The sequence below is a fragment of the Orycteropus afer genome, unplaced genomic scaffold (genome assembly GCF_000298275.1).
Source record: "Orycteropus afer afer isolate SDZICR_OR568_19922 unplaced genomic scaffold, OryAfe1.0 scaffold00020, whole genome shotgun sequence".
In the NCBI taxonomy this organism is placed as follows: domain Eukaryota; kingdom Metazoa; phylum Chordata; class Mammalia; order Tubulidentata; family Orycteropodidae; genus Orycteropus; species Orycteropus afer.
In genome coordinates, this window is record NW_006921607.1 from 12,273,175 (window position 1) to 12,295,881 (window position 22,707).

The 22,707-nt window shown below is 46.3% G+C and overlaps 1 protein-coding gene across 1 annotated transcript in view; it reads left to right on the top strand.

The window, feature by feature from the left end:
* Nucleotides 1-1,021: 1,021 nt before the first annotated feature.
* Nucleotides 1,022-22,707, top strand: part of EPB41L1 (erythrocyte membrane protein band 4.1 like 1) — a 52,200-nt gene continuing 30,514 nt past the window's right edge. The window contains exons 1-10 of the mRNA XM_042783605.1: nt 1,022-1,198; nt 2,168-2,332; nt 4,274-4,378; nt 5,234-5,276; nt 9,816-9,891; nt 12,584-12,802; nt 16,169-16,256; nt 17,085-17,237; nt 18,588-18,685; nt 19,542-19,717. Of these exons, the coding sequence (XP_042639539.1) occupies nt 1,022-1,198; nt 2,168-2,332; nt 4,274-4,378; nt 5,234-5,276; nt 9,816-9,891; nt 12,584-12,802; nt 16,169-16,256; nt 17,085-17,237; nt 18,588-18,685; nt 19,542-19,717 (1,300 nt within the window). The remainder of the gene's footprint in view (nt 1,199-2,167; nt 2,333-4,273; nt 4,379-5,233; nt 5,277-9,815; nt 9,892-12,583; nt 12,803-16,168; nt 16,257-17,084; nt 17,238-18,587; nt 18,686-19,541; nt 19,718-22,707) is intronic.

The window sequence follows — 22,707 nt, forward strand, 5'->3', positions numbered from 1 at the left end:
GTCCCTAGAGAAATTCCTTTTTCCTTCACCCACTTGTGAATTACAAGCCTCTGTTTGGCGAGTAACCTTTCAGATCCTTTCCTGTATGTGTACAAAGCCAAGGATATGTTGTTGAGCTTATTGTTTTGTTCTTTGAACACAAAAAATGGACCATGCTTTTTATTTCTCTTTCTCTCTCCCTTTCTTCAACTTACTTATTCCAACAGAATATCTGGGTAATGGGTACTTGCTTCTGTCTGAAATTTGATCATCTCCTTCTCCAAGGAGAAAATGATGAGAATAGCTTATTTCAGAGAGAATTCCTCTAAGTTCCTCACTTTTCAGATAAGTCCCAGAGAGGTGAAGTGACTGCCCTATTTGTGGCAGACCCACAGCCTGAGCCCAGTTCTCATGGCTTTTCTATCATCAGGGCTGTGCATTTAAAAAAGTGCCTTCCCGTGGTTATCCCTTTGCAGTCATCCTTCCACCATCCCTGTGAAGTCAGCAGGGCTGCAATTATGGAGGTTTGGGGCATGAAGAGGCTTGCTTGAGTTCAGTGCTGAAAGGGCCTGGAACCCTGGGCTCTTTGGTTGAGTTCAGTTCACTCAGTGTTTACTGAAGGGCTGCTGTGTGCCAGGTGCTGTGGTTGTAAAGACAGCCTGGTGGAGGGCCCTGCCTGGAGGTGGTCACTGGCTGCCCCTTCAGCTCCTGGGGAGTGGAGCTCTCTGGAGAAATTGTCAACATCCCTAAGAAGGGCCTAGATTCTAGATCTGGGCCAAGAGACTGGGATCCCTGAGGAGCTGTGGACACCGGGTGGGAAGGGGGCCTGTGACTTCACTGCTGCCACTCACACCTCACTCCGCATGACTCTCTCCTCATCCTCACTTCCTCTCTCCCTCCTTCTCTCCTTTCTGAGGCTTTGTCTGTCTCCATCTGTCTCTCTCAGCATGTGGTTCCTGCCCCTTTTGCTCTATCATACCATCGCCGTCCCGCTCTCCTGTCACATGCTCTCCTTCATGCCAATGCAGGCGTGCTGGTCACCATGACAACAGAGACAGGCCCTGATTCTGAGGTGAAGAAGGCTCAGGAAGAGGCCCCGCAACAGCCTGAGGCTGCTGCTGCTGTGACTACCCCTGTGACTCCTGCAGGCCACGGCCAGCCAGAGGCCAACTCCAATGAGAAGCATCTACCCCAGCAGGAAACTCGGCCTGCTGAACAGGTATGTGGCCACGAGCACCATGACTGCCCTTGTCAGAGGATGCTCAGCATTGGGCATCCCCCTTCCTGCCCAGCCAGGGCCAGTTCTTAGGGCCCCATTGTTTTCTCAAGAGGGAGGAAGGAAGGGAACAAAGGTTTCCTAATGAGCTGTTAGGGGCTGAGTACTGTGCTGAGGTCATTGTGTTGATTTTAATATTTAATTCTCTCAAACCTAAGAACATAGCTATTGATTTTCCCATTTTACAGTTGGGGAAACTGAGGTCCAGCAACATGAAATGAGTTACCCAAAGTTACATTGCCTTAAAGTGACAGAAGTAGAAGTCTAATTTCTAAAACCTGTGTTCTTTCAAATATATGTTGCTACCCTTTAAGCCTACCCATTCTGTCTTGGCAAACCCAGTATAACCCCAGAGCAAAATTCATCACCCTAAAGTTACAAGGGACTTGAATCATTTAGTAGCCACCTCCCCTTAATTCATGACAGGCCCAGAGAGGGGCAGGGACTTGTCCAAGGTCATTGAGGGAGTCAGTGGCTGAGTTAGGACTGGTGAGCAGGGCTCGGACTCCATGTCCTTCATTAGATCAGTCTATAAACTCCCAGCCTCATGCTGGACCCAGTGACAAATGAGACAAGGAGGAGACCAGATGGATTCTCTGATAATTTACTCACTGTCCTGAGGAGACAAGACAGCTCTGACCACTGGGCAAATTTAGTTTTGTGGGATACCTTACAGTGCCTGGGAAGAAGTGGACTCCTCACATAAGTTGACCTCATTGCACATGGAAGCTCTGGCTCTCCCATATACACCACCCATACAACCTGGTTGTCCTGTCAGCTTTGGAGGGCAGGCTAGTGCCTCTTGTTTTGGTTCCCATCCAGTTCCAATTGCCTTCTTATTGCTTCTCATATGTATGAAAGGCCATAGTTTCAAGCTTGCTAACCAAACTCTTCCCTTGGTTGAACCTACAGAGCCTAGACATGGAAGAGAAGGACTATGGTGAGGCTGATGGCCTGTCAGAGAGGACCACACCCAGCAAGGCTCAGAAATCACCCCAGAAGATTGCCAAGAAATATAAGAGTGCCATCTGCCGGGTCACTCTGCTCGATGCCTCTGAGTATGAGTGTGAGGTGGAGGTAGGGGAGTACTCAGCACCTGGCTGGCTGGCCTCAGAGGACCAGGGCAGGCTTCTATGTGTACTCAGCCTGGACAAGCCCAAAGGGCATCCATTCTTCATGTAGTCCTGGACTGAATTCACGATCCCTGTAGAGATGACCTGGCTAGTCCTCCTTTGTACAGATGGCAGCACTGATGGCCAGAGAGGACTGTTACAATTGTAAATAAAATTAGACATGGCACAGGGCTGGTGCCAGGGAAAAGCTTCTCAGGGTGGCCATACCTTGGCAAGGATGCTACCATCCAAGCACTATCTGCAGCCCAGTGAGCAAGCTCAGGCCTAGGACCTGGGCTTTTCTATCTCACCCAGCAGAAACTGATGTTTAAACTAGAATCAGTTATTTCTTGAGTGGAAAGAAGGGTCCTCCTTTTCTTGTGAACCCCATAAGTCATCCAGGGCACCACCTATAGTTGCTAGGCCAAAGAAGTCACCTGAGAGTTCCATGATAAATGTATGATCCAGGGGTAGGGAGGCAGCCCGGCGGGAGACGCACTCACCCAGGCTATAGAGAAACCCTGGTGGCAAGGGCCTGTCCCACTGTGGGTGCCAGGGCAGGTGCTTCCTCTCTAGGGTGGGCCATCTGGCCCCACATTTATGGTCTTCTTTTTCTATGTAGACTCAGACCACACCCTAATTCTGAACTTCACTTGCCCTTCTGGGAGCCCTTTTAATACCTGTGTTCAGTTTTGAAGGGATGTGCCTTATTTCTGAGCCTTGGGAGGCTGAGTCCCACTTCTCTGCTGATTTTTGTTTGTTTGGTTTGGTTTGGGTTGTTTTTGTTTGTTTGCTTGCTTCTTCTATAGAAGTGTTGCAGAGTGAATACTTTCTTTACTGTATTCCGGGGCCAAAAGAAAGAAATGCCTTCTTACCTTTTCCTCCTACCCAAACTGCCCCAAGACTCTGTTTCAGCCTGGCATAGAGGGTTTGCCTGAGCCTAGGTCCACTCTCTCTGATGGACTTCACCAGGCTCAGAGATTAGCTGACTTCCTGAAACTACTCTCCACAGTCAGGCTGGTCCCAGGCCCTGGTGACTTAGCCAGACCTGACAAGGACCTCATTCTCTCTCCCTCTCTCTCTCTGGAGTCCCCTACCTCTTTGGGTAATAACTCCCTCACATTCCCCCTGCCCTGTGATCCATTTATTGGTACTCATCTTTGTACGTCTGGAGTACCCAGGCAGGTTCTGAATTTTGACATTCTGCACCCTCAGGAATAGATGGTGGTTCAGAGAGGTACAAAGCCTGGTTAGGGATGGGATCGGGGGGAAGGTACATCTTGTTGAGGCTGATTTTAGCCCCCTGAGCCTCGTTAAAAGCCCCACCACCTGCCAGGTAGGGGTGACACTCTTGACTGGGCTGCCCTTAATTTTATTCAAATTTAGTGGAAGGGAGGGAAGTGGCTGGGAAAGGAGAGTCTACTTGGACTCTGAGTCCCCGTCCCTCCTCTTCCCCCTCCCCATGCTTCTCTCATATTTCCAGGAAGCCTTTTTTCCCCCTCATACCCAAATCTTAGAGCCTTAATTTTCTGGTCCTTGGGATAAAGTTAGCCTCCTATAATTGCTAATGGAAGAAGAATCAGTCACATCCCACACCCCCATCCCAGCTTCCTCCCAGCCAAGTCCAAGGTCTGGAAGGACCCCAGCAGAGTTTGGAAGAAGTTAGTTGATGGGCTGAGTATTAGTGTCACATACCCCCTCTCCCAGGATCCCTTTGGACTTGGAGATCAGAGTTGGGGGGGTTGCGTGTTTGTCAGGGGGCTGGTGGCAGAAGTGCTAAGGCCCTCTCTAGACCCTGTAAGACTCTTGGGGGATTTCTCAAGTTGTCCTGGTGGAGCATAGGGTATCTCCCTGCCCCACCCTAAGGTGTATTCTGACCTCACAGCAGCTCTAATCTCCTCTTTAGAAACATGGCCGGGGCCAGGTGCTGTTTGACCTGGTCTGTGAGCACCTCAACCTCCTGGAGAAGGACTACTTTGGCCTGACCTTCTGTGATGCTGACAGCCAGAAGGTACTTGGGCTAAGGACCAGAACTGGGCAGGAAAGAGTTGCTGTGGGGGTTAGACCTTCTCCTGTAGACTCTATACTCTTGGCCCCATCCCATGACTTCCATCAGTCCTCAGATCTTCATTAGGCACCTACTATTTGCATGTACTCAAAGTTTAGCCAGCCCTATCCATCTCCCAGTTCTTTGCCTCCCTCCTCAGTCTACTCCCCATGGCTGTTACTTCCTCTCTTTCTTGGTGACCCATAAGTCACCTCCAGATGGGTATTTAGAGAGCTTAAATTTAGCTGCTTAAAGGAGTTCTGGTAGCATAGTGCCTAAGGCATTTGACTGCTAACCAGAAGTTTGGCAGTTCAAACCCACCACCTACTAGGAGGAAGGAAGACTGGGCAATCTACTTCCATAAAGAATTACTGCCTCAGAAACTCAAAAAGGGTCACTATGAGTCGGAATCGACTCGATGGCAGTGAATTTGGTTTTTTTTTTTTTTTTTGTTACCATGCTGCTTGAGTTGCCTGGAGTCACTGAGGCACTTCCACCCCAAATGCCTCTTCCCCACCTTTGGGAAGCTCTTGCCTGAGTTTCCTCCTTTCCACCAGTTCCACTGCAGCTGCATGATTTCTTCACCTTGGCTGCCTCAGGGCAGTGACAGCCCCGGGACACCAAGTCCCAAGCCCTGTGGTGAATCCAGGTTTTATTCCCCTCACCTTCAAGTCCCAAGGAAAAGGTGCCGGAAAGCTCAACAGGCAAGGATGCTCCCCACTAGGAGCTGTTGATAGGCCCATTTTGGAGTGTTTCCCCTAGCCCCATCTGGGCCTTCTTCTCCATCTTCCCCCTAAAGAACTCTATCTTCTCTTTCAGAACTGGCTGGACCCCTCCAAGGAAATCAAGAAGCAGATCCGGAGTGAGTGGCTTGCTGTGGTTGGAGATGTGGTGGTAGGGAGCTGGGGCTCCAGGCCTACAATGGCCTGTAATGTAATGGCTGTAATGCTCCTGTCTGCTTTGGAAAGTATATTCAGATCCATGAGTTCATTTGTTTCACATATCAGATCTCGGGAGAGACAGACTGTTGTTGTTGTTGTTATATGCCGTCGAGTCAGACCCGACTCATAGCGACCCCTCCTTGGGTTTCCGAGGCAATATCACTACAGAAGTAGATTGCCCCATCTTCCTTCTGAGGAGTGGCTAGTGGGTTTGAACCACAAGCCTTTTGGTTAGCAATGAAGTGCCTTAGGCACTATGCTACAAGTATTTACCATTGTTTCATAGATGAAAAGTCTGAGGCCCAGAGAAAAGAAATCACATAGTCACATGGAAAGTTAGCAGAGAAATCATATACTTATTCAGAATCTCAGCCCTAGCAGGAACCACAGAAGTATCTAGGAAAAAGGGTACATAGGTGGCCTGAACATAGCCACTCACCTCTTCAGGGCTGATGCAGACATCAGTATTCAATGACACTTTACTGAACCTCAGAATTCTTGTCTACACAGCACTCTAGGCCACTGCCAGTGGATAAAACCACACCAAACTCACTGCCATCGAGTTGATTCTGACTCATAGCAACCTCTTTTGGGTTTCCGAGGTGGTAAATCTTTATGGAAGTAGATTACCCAGTCGTCCTTCTGTGGGGTGGCTGGTGGGTTTGAACCACCAACTTCTGGTTAGCGAATGCCTTAGGCAGGTATTAAATATCAGGTGAAAGCTGTTCCCATTGCTGATCTTGGCCAACTCTTGTCCTTAGAGATGGGGTGAGAGGCAGTTATTGGCCCAGTGTCACAGAGTGAAACATTGGCACAGTCAGGCCCTAAGTCCTGGCCTCCTAACACTACCCTATGTTCTTCTCAAGACCTGGGGTAAAGGCAGATAAGCTGGTCAACAACCTGTCCTTTCTGGCCCAGAGAGAAAAGCCCTGTTGGAAGGGATGAGGCAGTGTTCAAATGGCAGAAGGTGGAGGTAGGTGGTCTCAGAACAGGGGTGTGGAGTAAGTAGAGACCTAGAGGCAGAAATGCCTCCACTGTGAGCCCTCCCCCTGCTGTGGTTGGTCTCCCCTGGACTCCCTGGTCCCCTAGCTGGAAAGCTGTGGCTGAGCCTGTTGCCATGACAGCAGGCAGCTGGGCCCAGGGATGCCAGCTGACTCTGCGGGAAGGGCCTTGAGGAATTCTTCCCGTAGGTTCCTGTCAATTGGAGACAAAGAGGCAGGCACACAGACAGAGCATACTCCTCTGAGGTTGACAGAGTCCTGGGCCTGGGCTCCAGGCTGTCCCTCAGAAGCCCCAGGCCAGCTGGGAGGCCTACCTCTCATGCCTGGAAGAATTGGAACACATACAGACAGCTGAGTGTGCAGTGTTTGATAAGAACCAAGGATTTGGAAAAAGAGAAACAACTAGACAGAATCATAAGGCCTCAGCCTCCCTTTCCAGGGCAGCAAGCCTGTCCCTTTATCTTCACAGCCCCTGTCAGCACCACACAGGCTTTGTGACTTTAAGTCACTGAGGTCATCTTCGTGGGCCACTTCAAGTCCCTGAGGAACAGCCCTGATCTTTAGCAAATGCCTTCTTCAGTAGAGCTGCAATCGCCATCATACCCCTTTAACTCGTACCCATTCATCCCAGTTCTGCCTTCTGGGGTCCCAATGGAGCCGTTTTTTTACCCCCTTTCTCTTCTTTGTGTTAAATCTTCAGTCTTTTGAAGGTAGCACCATAAGTCTGTGTCCTAGACTTCAAATTTGGATATACTTACTCCCAAACCTTGACACCCATCACGTAGGGTTGGACGAGGTCCTCCACCTGTCTTGGCCCCTGCTGCTCCCCATCAAGCCTCAGGAGGGAGGTGTAACAGTTAAATGACGTATATATGGACAGCCCCCGATACACAGCAGATGCTCAGGAGACACTGTTTTCTTCTCCTTGCTTCCCAAGACAGCGGGGTGGTTAAGACACTGGGGCCTGACTGCCTGCATTTGAATCCTGGCTCTGCCACTACTTCCTGTGTTATGTAACTGTTCTGTGTCTCAGTTTCCTTATCAGTGTATTGGGGGTAATGATAGTTCTTACCTTTAGGATTGTTGTGAGGATTAAATGAGTTGTTATGTATAAAGTGCCTATAATAGTGCCTGCACAAAGCAGCACCTAATGTATATTGGCTATTATTATTATTGCTGAGACACGCACTGTTTGACTTGAGACTGCTTTTTCCTTGGTGTCAGTTGTGGTCATGAACCTGGGCTTTGAGGTCAGATGACCAAGGTTTGGATCTCCATTCTGACTAGCTCATTGACCCTGGGAATGTGATTAACCTCTCAGAATCCTCATCTATAAGAAGGAAAATCTACCTTAGGATGACTGGGAAGATTAAATTCCTATAAATGCATGTCAAGTTCTTAGCAAAGTGACCAAAAAACCAAAAATAGTAATAATAAAAATAAAGGAGGGAGGAGCTTTGGTGGCATAGTGCCTAAGGCATTTGACTGCTAACCAGAAGGCTGGCAACCAGCACTTAGTAAATATTCAGTACATGACAGCTATCTGGTGAAGATGGTGATGACCATAGGGACAAGGATGGCAGTGACAACATGGCCTTCAGACCCTTAGTGACTATAGCCATGCCCTGGATCTGGTCTTCCTTTGTCAGGGACCTTTTTAGAACATTGCCAGTGAGTGGAATCCGACTCATAGAAACTCCTCCTTGGATATCTGAGGCAATATCTCTAGGGAAGTAGATAGCCCAGTCTTCCTTCTGAGGAGTGGCTGTTGGGTTTGAACCACCAGCCTTCTGGTTAGCAGTCAAATGCCTTAGGCACTGTGCCACCAGAGCTCCCATTTTTAGGACATAGAATCTAAAATATGCCAGGATTCTGGGAGTGGTCTGACCATAGTGGAGTCGAAGGTGGGGGGGGGGCTTTGCTTTGGATTGTGGATTTACATTAATTTTGCCCAAGGCTCATGCCTTCTCTCTCTCTGTCTCTCTCTTCCCCTTTCCCCTTCTCTGCTAAACTTCCCCTCTTTGTCTTCTCCTCTTTTTCCTCTCCCTTTCCTTCTTTCCCCTCTCCTCTTGCCATGTCCATCCTTTTTCTTAAGCAGTCATTCCCTTCTGTTGGCTTGCAGAGCTTGTTTACAGTTAAAATTTTAGCTTTTATTGTTATCTATACCTCACTACGGGAGCCCTGGTAGCATAGTGCCTAAGCACTTGACTGCTAACCAGAAGGCTGGTGGTTCAAACCCACCAGCCACTCCTCGGAAGGAAGATGGGGCAATCTACTTCCGTAGTGATACTGCCTTGGAAACCCAAGGAGGGGTCGCTATGAGTTGGGTCCAACTTGACGGCACATAACAACAACAACAACAACATACCTCACTACAAGTTGCCATTGGCTTTTCACATCCAAATGCAGAGATTAGCATTTATCTCTGTGAAGTATCCTTTCCTTACTTTTGGCCTATCCTTTTCACCTTTTGTTGTTGTTGTTGTTGTGATGTGCCATCCTGGAGTTGGACTCCATTCATGGCCACCCCTCCTTGGGTTTCCGAGGCAGTATCACTACAGAAGTAGATTGCCTAACCTTCCTTCCGAGGAGTGGCTGATGGGTTTGAACCACCAGCTTTCTGGTTAGCAGTCAAGTGCCTTAGGCACTATGCTACCAGAGTTTCTTTTAGGTTTCTTTTATAATCCAATGCTGGCTTCTGGACATAGAGTTGACATATATAAAACAGTGCTTGTCAAAGTGTGTTCTGAGGAAGCACTTCTGTGAAAAAGTCACAGCAGGTCAGATGACTTTGGAAACTCTTGAACACCATATCTTCTTTAAAGTATTCCAATGCACAGTACACAGTGAATAGAGTACAAAGCTCATTTAACGTGGCACTTTACATACTTCTTTTCTTCCTGTTAACATTCTGTGGCTTAGACTTTTGTGTAGAAGAAGGAACTGGGGCCCTGGAGCCAGATGATCTGGCCTTGAACCCCAGCGTTGCCACTTCATAACTACATAACCTTGGGTTGGCCACTTTACTGCTTGGGCCTTAGTGTCTCCTTGCACAAAATGAAGATACTCATAGGAGTAAACAAAGTTTAGGGAAGCGATGTTTGTAAAGTAATTAACTGTCAATTTTCTTTCTACCTTCTTTTCTACTGCTAACTCACTAGTCTCAACCTGGGCCTCAGTTTCCGCTTCTGTTAAGTGGGGATAATGTTCCAGCCTAACCTCCCTGTTGGCTTGTCCAGAGATTATAGATATAAGACTTTGAGGGACTCCATTCAGCTTTCTGTACTGTGTACATGCTGATGGTTTCCCTCACCCTTGATCTAAGGCTTAATAAAAGTGTCTCTATTGAACCTGTTTGGAAAAAAAAGAAGACTTTGAAAAATTGTCCATAGGATGGTGCATCTGGGCTACCCACTGGGGTGATAGGGCCTCTTTGATCTCTCCCCCATCTTCTCATAGGTAGTGCCTGGAATTTTGCCTTCACAGTCAAGTTCTACCCCCCTGATCCTGCCCAGCTGACAGAAGACATCACAAGGTGAGGGTGGTGGAGGGAGGGGGCAGGCATACTAGCTGCATATGACCATGAATGAGGGCACCTGGCCCTGGGAGACCCTGGACTGTATATGACAACAGTGGCAAACTCAGATCCCTACAGGCAGGCAGCATCAGTGAAGCAAGCAAGCAGTGCAGACACAGTGGTCAGTGGCAACTGACCCTTGACCTCAGAGGAAGCATATCACAGGGAGCAGACCCCATCTAGAGTAACAGCTGTTCAGCTCTGGGAAGTCACTGTCATGATGGAATCAGGAGCCTTCATTGACGAGCAGCTAGAAATTTGGGAGTGAAAACCACAGTTGTTAAATATATCTGCAACTAATTCAAACTTTTAAAAGGCATCTGTGGGCCATCTCTGATGGGACAGACAAAGCAGTGTGAAGGGTGATGTGCTAGGTAGCGTGCAGGTGCCTTTGCACATGGCGTGTGGTCTTACATGTCACTCTTGTGCACACGTCAGGCATGTGGAGGGTAAATGAGGCTTGTAAACCCCCCATGAAGGCACACCTGGGCTGCTGGGGTAAACATGGATTGCATAGTCTCATTATGCTTCAGAAGGCCAGAGAGATCAGAAGAGGGTGCAGAGTGGCTGCAAGGAGGCTATACCCTGGGGAGGGACAAGCATCCTTCAGCATAGAAGCTTCCATGGGGTTCATTCTGCCTCTGAAAACCAGAATGGCGTGAAGCCCTTCTATTTATCTAATCTTTCCCAAAGAAATAGTCTTACTTCATGGTATCCCAGGACTGTCATCTGTATAAAGGGCTTTACATGCCCTCCAGCCATAAGATTGGTGGGCTTGGAGTTACTTTGCTCAGGGGAGGGGCTTCTAAGCCAGCCTCCATCTTCCACTAGGTCCTTCATCACTGTCAGCTGCCAGTTTGCCAAGCAACAGGCCAAGATCACAATGCCTTGGGAGTAAGGATACTCCTGGGACAGATCAGGCCCACCATGAGTCAGAATTGTTTTTGGTTTGTGTTTGTTTTTAAGCCTTAAGGTCATCAGCTTGAGGCCAAATGGCAGCAGCAGGTTCTGAAGTCCATTCCCAAGAAGACTGAGAGCTTTAGACCAGCACAGCCCCCATCCCTCACTCTGACAGCTGTACCAGTGGCTCTGGCCTTGCCCACCAGTGCCTCTGTTGGCACCAGTACCTGGGTACCAGGCTTTCAGAGATACCAGGAGGGAAGTTAACCCTGCCTAACTTGAATGGCCTCAGGGGGACAGAGTGGTCATGGCAGCTGATTTTGTCAAACATAGAGCAAAAATAAATTGGCCCAAATGACAAAATGAAAGGTTGGTCTGAGTGTTTGACAATGATTTCTGAATTTTTGGACTTTTAAGTGAAAGGCCCGTGAGCCCACACCTTTCTTCCTGTGATGTTTAAGCTGCTGGTGTTGAGTCTGAGCCTGTGCTGTCCTTGAGCAGACACTGAGGCTGCACGTACTTTTTGCCAGACCTTCAATTCTGATTACGAAGTAATGTCATAGAGCAGTAAAAATTATGCTAAGTCAAAGCCACTTAAAAGGAGAAGAAACAGGCAATTGAAAAGAATGGTGAAACACAGCCAAATGGGCAAGGAAGCATAACTGGCTAAAAGTGAACTGAGACATTTTCTTAATACAAAATAGCTGAAAAAAGCAATAAAAATTGCTTTAAATGGTTCTAAAACTTGTAAAATCATCCAAGTGTGCATAAAAGTGATAAAAAATCATGATCTGGTGGTTGGAAATGTTTCTTTTAAGCCAATTTGCTTTTAGACAATTCACTTAGAAGCTGGGGGCAAATAAAAAAGTCTAGGTAATGCATTAGCAAACAGGTCCACATGGGCTGCGGACCACAGTGCAGAAGGTAAAGGGATGAGGCAGAGCTATGTGTACTGACCTGGAACGGCTGTAAGACTCATAAACGGGTGTGAAAAAGCAAGCTGTAGAATCAGATGTAGGATTGCATACCACTTACATGTTCAAAAACACCCTTATATACACATGTATATACTTACATATATATATAGTATATATATACAGACTGGTGAAACCCTTGAGACTGTGGCCCCCAGTTACCCTTCGGGCCTAGAGTAGAACTCACTCCCAAGGCTCCCAGCCAAACAATAGACAAACATATAAGGTGAACATTTATATCAGGTAGGTACACTCCTTACAATAACCAACCATTAAAAAAAAAAAAAAAAACCCTATATACATCTCTGTATGTCTAGAGCACCTCACCAATACCAACGGTGACTTCTGGGGAGAGGACTAGGAATAAGAATGGGCATCAAAAGGAAATTTAGAGTCATCTCTAAAGTTTTCATTTTATCATTTAAAATACGTGAACTTTAAAAAAATGGTCAAACCAGCCAGGGAGTCCTCCTACTTAGCTGAAAATTAGTTAAAAGAAGGTCACTATGCTCCCAAAGTAGGAAAGATTGCTCAAACTAAAAATTGAACACAAATACTTAAAGTCATGTAAAATATTACAGAACTATCCCAGGTACATGCCTGTTCACACACACACCCACATGATCAAGACATGAGATCCTGTAACTAGGAACATCCCTTTGCTGCTTAGCTGTGTATGGACCAGTTTGGTTCTGATGGGTTGGTGGGCGGCCATGTTTGGGGGATCTCGGGAGGGAGTGGGGCCCTATCCCATGCTCACTCTCCCCTGTCTCCAGATACTACCTGTGCCTGCAGCTGCGGGCAGACATCATTACAGGCCGGCTGCCCTGCTCCTTTGTCACACATGCACTGCTGGGCTCCTACGCTGTGCAGGCGGAGCTGGGTGACTATGATGCCGAGGAGCACGTGGGCAACTATGTCAGTGAGCTCCGCTTTGCCCCCAACCAGACCCGCGAGCTGGAGGAGAGGATCATGGAGCTGCACAAGACATACAGGTGAGAGGGCCTCATCCCAGGGCCTTCGCAGACTCCTCGGCTGGTTGGCTATAACCTTCCCTGCAGCCCTGAAGGTTGAAGATCCCTAGATGCTGTGCTGTATGAACCCACCTGGCTTTGCCCTTAACCTGACATGGGTCTGAGGGCCAGTCTCCTCGTCTTGCTGAGTCTCTGTCATGTAACCACTCTTTAGTTAACCTACCCACTGCCATCAAGTTGATTCTAACTTATGGTGACCCTATAGGACAGAGTAGAACTGCCCCATAGCATTTCCAATGCTGTAAATCTTCACAGAAGCAGACTGCCTCATCTTTCTCTCACAGAGTGGCTTCAAATTGCTGACTTTTTCATTAACAGTCGAATGCCTTAACCACTGTGCCACCAGAGCTCCTTATTCTTCAGTTAGATCTTCAGTATTTCTTATTTCAAATACATTCGTTAGTTCAGCTGTTTGGATTAGTTTATTCACTCCCAGCATAAACATCTGTTGTTCAGGCTTATATCCAACAGGACTGGAGAAAACAAACACCAGGATGTAAAGCTCGTCATCAGTGTGTGGCTGTGATAACTACACACAGTGAAGTGAGGGTGTCCTTAAGGTAGTTCATCTTTCAGTTTATCTGGTGAAAAGTTATCAAGCTCCTCATCCAGTACCACCAGGCGTTTGTCTTTGTCAATCTTCACTATAATGGCAGCATTGTTTCCTTCTGTTTGAAAACAGAACTGTTAGGTTTTCCACTAAATCTTTAGCAACATCACAAACTATGAAAGATTCACTCGTTTTTCTTTCAGCTGTCAGTCAAGTTCCTGTCAGATAGGAACGAAGCAGCCTACTCTGTGACCTTAAATGACCCTTTGGGCCTCAGTTTCTTTAGCTCCTCTATGGGTATAATAATTCCCTGTCCTTGGTTGCTAAGGACTGCTGTCTTTATCTGCCAAATAAAGATAATAACTATCGTGTGTCTCTGGCTAAATGTTCTGATGTCCAGATCTTGGCATAAAGTTAGAAAGTTTTGGACTCCAAAGCCAGGCTTCCTGGGTTCAAATTCTGGCTCTGTCACTTTCTAGGATCTTGGGCAGGTCATTTCACTTCCCTGTGCTTTAATTGGAGCTCTGGTAGTATAGTGGTTAAAGCATTCAGCTGCTAACCAAAATATTGGTGGTTCAAACCCACCAGCTGCTCCGTGGGAGAAAGATGAGTGTCTGCTCATAAATCCCATAAGATTTACAGCCTTGGGCAGTGCTAAACTGTGTCCTGTAGAGACTCTATGAGTTGGAATCGACTCAACAGCAATGGGTTTGGTTTTGGTTGGGCTTGATGGTTTGAACCCACCCAGTAGGGCCATTGCAAGAAAGTCCTGGCAATATGTTTCCATAAAGATTACAGCCTTGGAAACCCTACAGGGCAGTCCTACTCTGTCCTATAGAGTTTCTGTAAGTTGCAGTTGGCTCGATGGTAATGGTCATGCTTTAATTTTCTCTTCTATTCAGTGTGAGTCCTAAAGAAACCTACCTCATAGGGTTGTCAGGAGGATGACATATTAAGGGCACACCATGTTAGCTATTACTGATGCAGTCCGAATTGAGGGGCTGACTAATTGATTATGGAGTGAAAGAACCTTGTTTCAGGAGTTAGGAGATATTTAACTAGATGTGTGGTTATGGACTGCTTACTTTTCAGAGCCGTATTTTCACATTTATATGGATGGCCTTAGATTTTCAGTGTTTGTTAACTACTGGTATGTGGGACAGGAGAATTCTATATTATGCAGGATATTTAGCTTCCCTGGACCAGGTATAAGATATTCATAACACCTGCTCTGTCACTGTAACAGTGAAAATCTACCCCCCTACACCCGTTTCCAAATGTCAGCTATGAAGGTGACACCACCCTCTGAGAAGAACCCTGAAACCAAATGATCTCTAGGGTCCTTTTAGTCTGGAAGTGCTTTGGGCACTAAGTCCAGGGCTGTTAGGGGAATTCAGTGTGATAAACGACGTGAAAGTGTATTCTAAACTGTTAAGTGCTGTGCGTGTGGAAAGGAATATAGTGCTATTATCTCACTATACCTCACTGCTAATGAAGATGAAGGGAGTGAAGAGGGCTGTGTCCTGTGGGCTGCACCTGGAGTAGTGATCCAGGGCCAGATGTTGGAGGATCATGTAGGTGGGGCGGTTAGTAGTGTCTGCTATGGTATTGATTGGTTAGTAGTGTCTGTTGTGGTATTGTGTTGAGTCAGATACTGGGACTGTAGAGCTGGTTAGCAATGTCCTTCTGAGCTAGGAATGGGGAGTGGTGACCTGCCTGCCATCTGTTTGTCATCCTTGTCCTGGGTAGCAAGATGTGTTAGGGATTTGTGAGTCATAGTAAGTCAGAAAGAAGTTCTCGTCAGTGTGGGCTGGAGAAATGCTAATGGCCATCCTTTTGCTTTATATAAGTCTTATGACTTATACAGCACATTGGCATCCTGTGTCTAGGTATCCCACACAGAAGTTCAGTGAGGTCAACAGGGCAGAAGAAATCGAGGTCCAGAGAATATAAAAGACAGATGTAGTGAAATGATTAAGAGCATGAACTCTGGAGCCACATTGTCTAGATTCAAATCCTGGCTCTGCTAATTAATAGCAGTGTTCCTGTGGGCAAGTTATATAACCTCTCTGTGCTACAGGTTTTTTGTTTTTTTTTTTAATCTATAAAATGGGAATCACAATAATGCCTACCTCATAGGATTGTTAGGAGGTTTCAATGAATTAATACATGTCATGTGTTTAGAACAGTAACCAGCATGTAGTACTCAATAATGTTTGCTATAACTGTATATAGAATTTACTCCAAGTTTCCTGGCAGCCAAAGTAAAAAAAGGCCTTGAATAATTACTTAAGTCTTCTTTTCAGAAAGGAGAACATGACCCATTCCTCAGCAAAATTAAGTGGTTTCTGATACTAAATTCTGAGAGGAAGGATCTTATACAAGAAATAATTTAACAGCAGCTGGGTGGTTATAATGAGCAATGTCTTCAACATTGGTTTCACAGTCATGGAGAAGCAGAATTCATGGCTCACACTTAACTCAGGAGCACAATGAGGCAAGAATCCTAACTCCCAGCTTAGCCCTCGAATGCTTTCTGGAGGAAACAAACCTGAGCCTAAGCTTTGACAGAAGACAGGGCTTGGGTGGACTGAAGGAGGGGGCTGGAGGTGTACTATATTGCACTGAGGGCAGAGGGGAGGGATGGAGGAGGCCCAGCTACATGCCTGCTCCAGAATTTTTGCCTTCCTAGAATCACAAGTTCTGATTGCAGCTACCCTCAGCCAGCAAGACTGGGCTTTTCCCATATCCACCTGTGATCACTTTCTTTCCCTCAGGGGCATGACCCCAGGAGAAGCTGAAATTCACTTCCTAGAGAATGCCAAGAAGCTTTCCATGTACGGGGTAGACCTGCACCATGCCAAGGTACCACTGGTGGCTGGGCCAGGGGATAGCCTAGCTGCTTGAGGGTCCCAGGGTTTCTCTAATCTGGGTTGTGTCCCTGATAAACTACCAGATCATTCAGAGGCTTGGTGTGCCTGACTCCGTGTTATCTCCAAATTGAAGCCTTTTCTATTCTTATTTCTCATTCCTAGAAAAAGTATTCCATAACTCCTTGTTTTCCCATGATCTTTATCATTTTCCCTTGTATTATATTTATTCACGAATCATCTGCTTATGCTATCATTAGATTGGGAGCAACATGAAGGAAAGACATAGGTTTAATTTATTTCTGTGATTCTAGCACCCAACAAATGACCTGGCACCAAGTGTTATTGTTGTTGTTATGTACCATTGAGTCAACCCAATTCATAGCGACCCCTCCTTGGCTTTCCAAGGCAGTATCACTACGGAAGTAGATTGCCCCATCTTCCTTCTGAGAAGTGGCTGGTGGATTTGAACCGCCAGCCTTCTGGTTAGCAGTCAAGTGCCTTAGGCACTACACTACCAGAGCTCCCTGGCACCAAGTATGAGCTATGGCACCAGTAAATGTTTGTTAGATGAATGAATGAATGAGTGATTAACAGACTAAATGATGGAACAAGTCAAGTGTATGGATTATATAACTGAATTAATGAGTGAATGACTGAATGAGTAGGTGAGAGATTAGTCAGTGGGACTACAGTCTGGGAGCCCTAACAACATGGGGGCTCATTGCCAGCAGAGCTCAGGGAGGGACTTTGGGGGTGGATGGCAGGTCTATCCCTAGGCTTGGACCTTGGGCCTCTCATTCCATGGTCCCTTTTCATGCAGGACTCTGAGGGCATTGACATCATGTTAGGTGTCTGTGCCAATGGCCTGCTCATCTACCGAGACCGGCTGAGAATCAACCGTTTTGCCTGGCCCAAGATTCTCAAGATATCCTATAAGAGGAGTAACTTCTATATCAAGATCCGGCCTGGGGAGGTGAGCCTGTCTTGGGGGCCCCTTCTCCTCTCTGGAATTGGCTGGAACAGTGGACTGATAACTGGGCCTGGGCTTTCTTTTGTTCTGGATACATGGAGAGAGAGTGCTAGTGTTCTGTGTAAGGCAAAATCCTTCTTCTGTTGTGACTCTACATAGACTTCAAACCTTAGGTATGTGCATGTGAAGACACTCAAACACACATGCACACACATACTCATGAGAACATAAATACAAAGATAACCACATATATTAAGGCTACACAGATAAATGTGTTCATGTTCATGTATGTGTATTTTTACATGTACATACTCAAATATGTACATGCACTAAGCTACACAATTACTACACACACAAAGACACATACCGATACAAACATGTAAATGTCTTCACCTCTTTTCTTTCAATTTCCATATCTTACCCATCAAGAGTCCATTTAGTTTTACCTCTAGAATAAATGTGAACTTACCTACATCTCTCCCTTCACACTATACCAACCATCAATAGCCACCACTTCTCACCTACAGCATCTCTACAATGTCCTTCTCTCTGGTCTCCCTGCCTCCATGGTTGCTGCAGGCTTGCTCTCATAGCTGCCAAAGAGATCTTAAAAGTCCCTTAAATCAGATCATGTCAAAACACCTCCATCAACACTTCTTGATTAAAGCTTGTAAGAACTCCCTTTAGCTCTTGGGCCAAAGTCCAAACTCCTTCTTTGGCCACCTACCTCTCTCACACATCTCTTTCCATACCTTCCCATGCCCATTACAGTCCAGCCCCTCTGTCCTCTTTGAGATCTTTGAATAAGCCAAGCCCTTTCCCACCCAAGCCCTTTGCACTTGCTGTTCCCTGTACCTGAAATTCTCTTCCTGTCTTCTTACTTAGCTGGTTACTTCTCCATCCTCCAGATCTCGGCTCAGAGATCACCTGTTAGGGGATGTTCCCTGATCATGCTTTCTGAAATAGCATACTACCTTCTGCCCCTGTCCAGTTACTCTCTGTCACATCACCCTGTTCATTTCCTTTATAACCCTTATCAGGATCTGGAATTACCTCATCACCCTGTTGATTTCCTGCATAACCCTTATCAGGATCTGAAATTACCTTGTTTACTTATTTATTACCCAAGGACCCCATTCCCCAGCCACGGGTTCTCTCTTGTTCACCATAGTGTCTCTAGTGTTTAGCACTGGCCCTGTCATAGAGTAAGGGAGTAGTAAATTTTGTCCATTAAAGGAATGAATGAACCAATGAATGACCATGCCAAAGTCACACATGCCTGAGAAGAGGTTCAAAAAGGATGGAGAGAGTAGGCTTATGCCCTGCCTCTGACCGCCCTTCTTGGTTTTCTAGTATGAGCAGTTTGAGAGCACAATAGGCTTTAAGCTCCCAAATCACCGGTCAGCCAAGAGACTGTGGAAGGTCTGCATTGAACATCACACATTCTTCCGGTAAGCCTAACCCAAGGATGGGGTAACGGGAGATGAGCCAGAAGCTTTGTGTTTACGTGCATGTATGCATGCTTGCCTCTGTGTTATATGTGTGTTTTGTAAAGGGAAAGAACAGTAGGAGGAGCTAATGGGGACTATAAGAAAGGCCACCCTAACTCTTCCCTTTCCCCAACTTTCTCCCCTTCTGGCCCACTTAGTAGTATTTTTTAAAAATAACATTTTATTGTGTTTTCATTGAAGGTGTACATAGCAGTTTAGGTTCCCATTCAACAATTTCTGCACAAGTTGTTCAGTAACATTGGTTACATTCTTTACAATGTGTCACATTCTAATTATTTCCAGTCTGGTTGTTCCATTTCTATTAATCTAGTTTCCCTGCCCCCTTACATTCTTATGTTTGTTTTAAAATAATTGCTACCCACTTGGTCTCATGCAGGTGATTTTTTTAAGTGATCACAGTACTTACAGGAGATATTCAGTCTTTTTTGAACCAATTTTTTATTTAGCTACAAAGTGACCTTAGGGGTAGTTTCAGTTCAAGATTTGAAGAGTCAGGGCAGTAGCCTTAGGGGTTACTTCAGTCTCAACCAGTGTAGTAGGTCTGTTTATTTTCTTTCATTTTTTTTGAATTTGAAGTTTTGTTCCATAGTTTTCTCCTATTCTATCAGGGTCCATATCTATTGTGGCCCTGGTCAGTAATGGTAGCCAAACACCTTGTAGTTCTTCTATTCTCACCTGGGCCACTTTGACTTATCATAGTTGGTGGGCAATGGGATGAAAGACCAGCTGTAGTCTAGCCTTGGACCTAGCAGTGCAGATCTGATCCTCTCCGCTCACCTCCATCTCTCCAATACAGGCTCGTGTCCCCTGAACCCCCACCTAAAGGCTTCCTGGTGATGGGCTCCAAGTTCCGGTATAGTGGGAGGACCCAGGCACAGACCCGGCAGGCCAGCGCCCTCATTGACCGGCCTGCACCCTTCTTTGAGCGTTCTTCCAGCAAACGGTACACCATGTCTCGCAGCCTTGATGGAGGTATGCCCCAAATTAGAAGTGGGAAAACAAGAATGGTGTTTAGAAAGGAATGGGGAGCCCATACTCCAGTCTGAAGAATGATGAGCAGTGAAAGTATCACAGGTTTATTTGCACTGAACATGGCAGCCAGAGAGCACTGTCTCATCTAGGTAGTTCTTAGTAGTTTAAGCCCTAGTTACAGCATCACTCCCACTCAGGATCGCACTGCCATTCAGGGCATTCTCTGTACTTACCGGTTCCTGAGTGTTGACCTATTGTGGTTCCAGGTTCAGCCATATGGTCTCCTGGGCTTCCTTCCCAAGGAGCTAAGCAATTCCCAGATTGTCATCCCACCTGGAGAATGGTTCATTGTGATAGCAGTGGAGCCAGCAACACCTTATCTGATTGGAGGCTGAGAGGCCTTCTTCCTGGTTATTCTTCTGGTCACATTGGCTCTGGGCTGACTGACATCTAGCCACATGGAGCTCTCCACAGCCCCTGTTTCTGTTGGACTGACGATGCCCTTAATGTCAATGACAACTGGCCCCACATTGTCCTGTATCAAGTAGACCAGAGCTTCTCAAAGTGTGGTCCACAGACTGCCTGCATCAGAGTGTTAAACATGATGCTTCCCAGGTCTCACCCTAGAAACAAAACAAAAAATCCATTGCCGTCAAGTTGACTTGTAGCAACCCAATAAGACAAAGTAGAACTGCCCCATAGGGTTTCCAAGGCTGTAAATCTTTATAGAAGCAGACTGCCACATCTTTCTCCCATGAAGAAGGTGGTGAGTTTGGACTGAAGAACTTCAGGTTAGCAGCCAAGCACTTTAACTACTGCATTACTAGGGCTCCTTAGCCTTACCCTAGACCTACTAAATTGCACTCCTCTGGGCATGGAACTCACCAGGATATGCAAACTAGAGTTTGTAGGAAATTCAGGGCAATGGGGAGATTCAGAGTTAGGTAGATCTGAGTTGAAATCTCAGCCTTGACACTTGCCAGCTGCTCTGTGGACACAAGAAACAGTCAGTAAGTATCTCAATGAATTGATGGGTGACCTTGAACAACTTACTAACTTCCTTGAACCTATTTTCTTGTCTATAAAATAAATAATACTTACATTTCTGTGTTATGGGAAGAACAAAATGAGATAACATCTATATCCAAAATAGTTCCTAGCACATTGTAAGCCCTCAATAAACTGTACCCACCACTATTGCTTTTAGGTTTGAAGAATATGGCTGAAAGGATGGGAGGTGGGGACTTGAGTGAGGAAACAGTGGACACTCCCAGAACACATTGGGGCAGGCCTCTGGGTGTGTTAGTTCAACTGAACAAACATGTATCAGACTCTGTGCTAGGTGCTGAGTATTTAGAGTGAGCATGGCCCTGTAAAAATAGCATGGTGGAGGCATCCGACCTCCTTTGACTTCACAAAGGGGAAGAAGAGACAAGATCAACAGCCTAAGGCTGATTCCTTTGAGGCAGAGGTCAGAAATACCTCCACCTTCCAACCTTTTTACCAGTTCTGACGCCAGCCATCCCTCCTAGGCAATCCCTACTCCTCTACTGGGTTTATTAATTTCATTGCAATGGCCACACAAAACTCACAGACCATAATCACAGTTATGGAATTCATTAGGGAAGTAACAGGAAAGACTCAGGGTACTGTTCTTCGATTAGGACAGCCTCTTTTCAGCCCTGCCCACAGGCAGGCCTCTCCCTGGACCTTGGGCCTCTTGGGCCCTTCAGCCTGGCCTCTGCCCTGCTCATGCAAGTGCTGCAAAGCTCTTTAGCTATGCCAGTAAGTGCCCAGGGGTCCCTGACTCTGCAAGTAAACCTCAGTCCAAAGGCACTCAGCTCTCTCGCTCCATGAGTCAGCAAGCCTGTCTTTGCCGACAAGTGCCTAGAGGCACCCCACTCCATGAGCAAGCCTCCTTCCTGACGGCACTCAGTTGTCTCGCTCCGTATATAACTGCCTTACTCTGTGGGCTGGGAAGCCCACTGCGCTGTCTTCTTTCCATCTTCTGGTTCTGCTGATGCTCTTTCTCTACTACTGCTTCTAGCCATCTTGCCCTGTCTCGTGTTGCAGCTCTGTCTCTGTTTTCTGGGTCTAGGAGGTTCCTCAGTGCAGGGACCCCAAGTCCAAAGGATGCACTTTGCTCCCACTTCTTACTGGTAATGGTCCACCCTTTCTGCCTCTGGGATGACTCATTTTAAACCTGGTGGCATGGCAAAACTGACTAATCCCCTCACTGGGGTTCCATACATCTTATTTTGCATAACCTCGCCTCCACAAGGGTGCCATGCCCCCCCCCTTTTTTTTTTTTTGCTTATTGGCAAGCTATCTAATCCCCTTTGTGGGCTACAAGTACCTAATTGGCATAGTCCCAACCAGTTGTTGGGTGGGAATTAAAAGACCATAGTGAGAAAGGCCATATAAATAAAAGCAATTCATTGCACCACAGGCCATTTCCACTGAGGAACTTATAGAATAGTAGATATGTGAACATTTATTGTGCTTCATGCAATAGAAGAAGCACATACAGAATACAGAATAGCCCTGAGTAGGGCTAGTAATTCTCATTTTAGCCATCAACACAGAGTGGTAGTATATGAATCAAATCATATGATAAATGGCTACTTTGAAATGTAAATATATATCAGTGTTGTTGTTGTTATGTGCTGTCAAGTCAGACCCACTCATAGCGACCCCTCCTTGGTTTTCTGAGGCGATATCACTACAGCAGTAGATTGCCCAGCCTTCCTGCCAAGGAGTGGCTGGTGGGTTTGAACCACCAGACTTCTGGTTAGCAGTCAAGTACCTTAGGCACTATGCTACCAGAGCTCCTCCTATATATGAATAGAAAGGATCATATATGAATAGAAAGGATAATTATTCTCTTTTTTTAGAAGTGGGCCAACCTTAAGGATAATCTGTGCTCTCGTCCTTTTAATTCAGTGTTTTCTAGCTATTTTTTCTATTGAGACACATTCTGTGGGTATAGT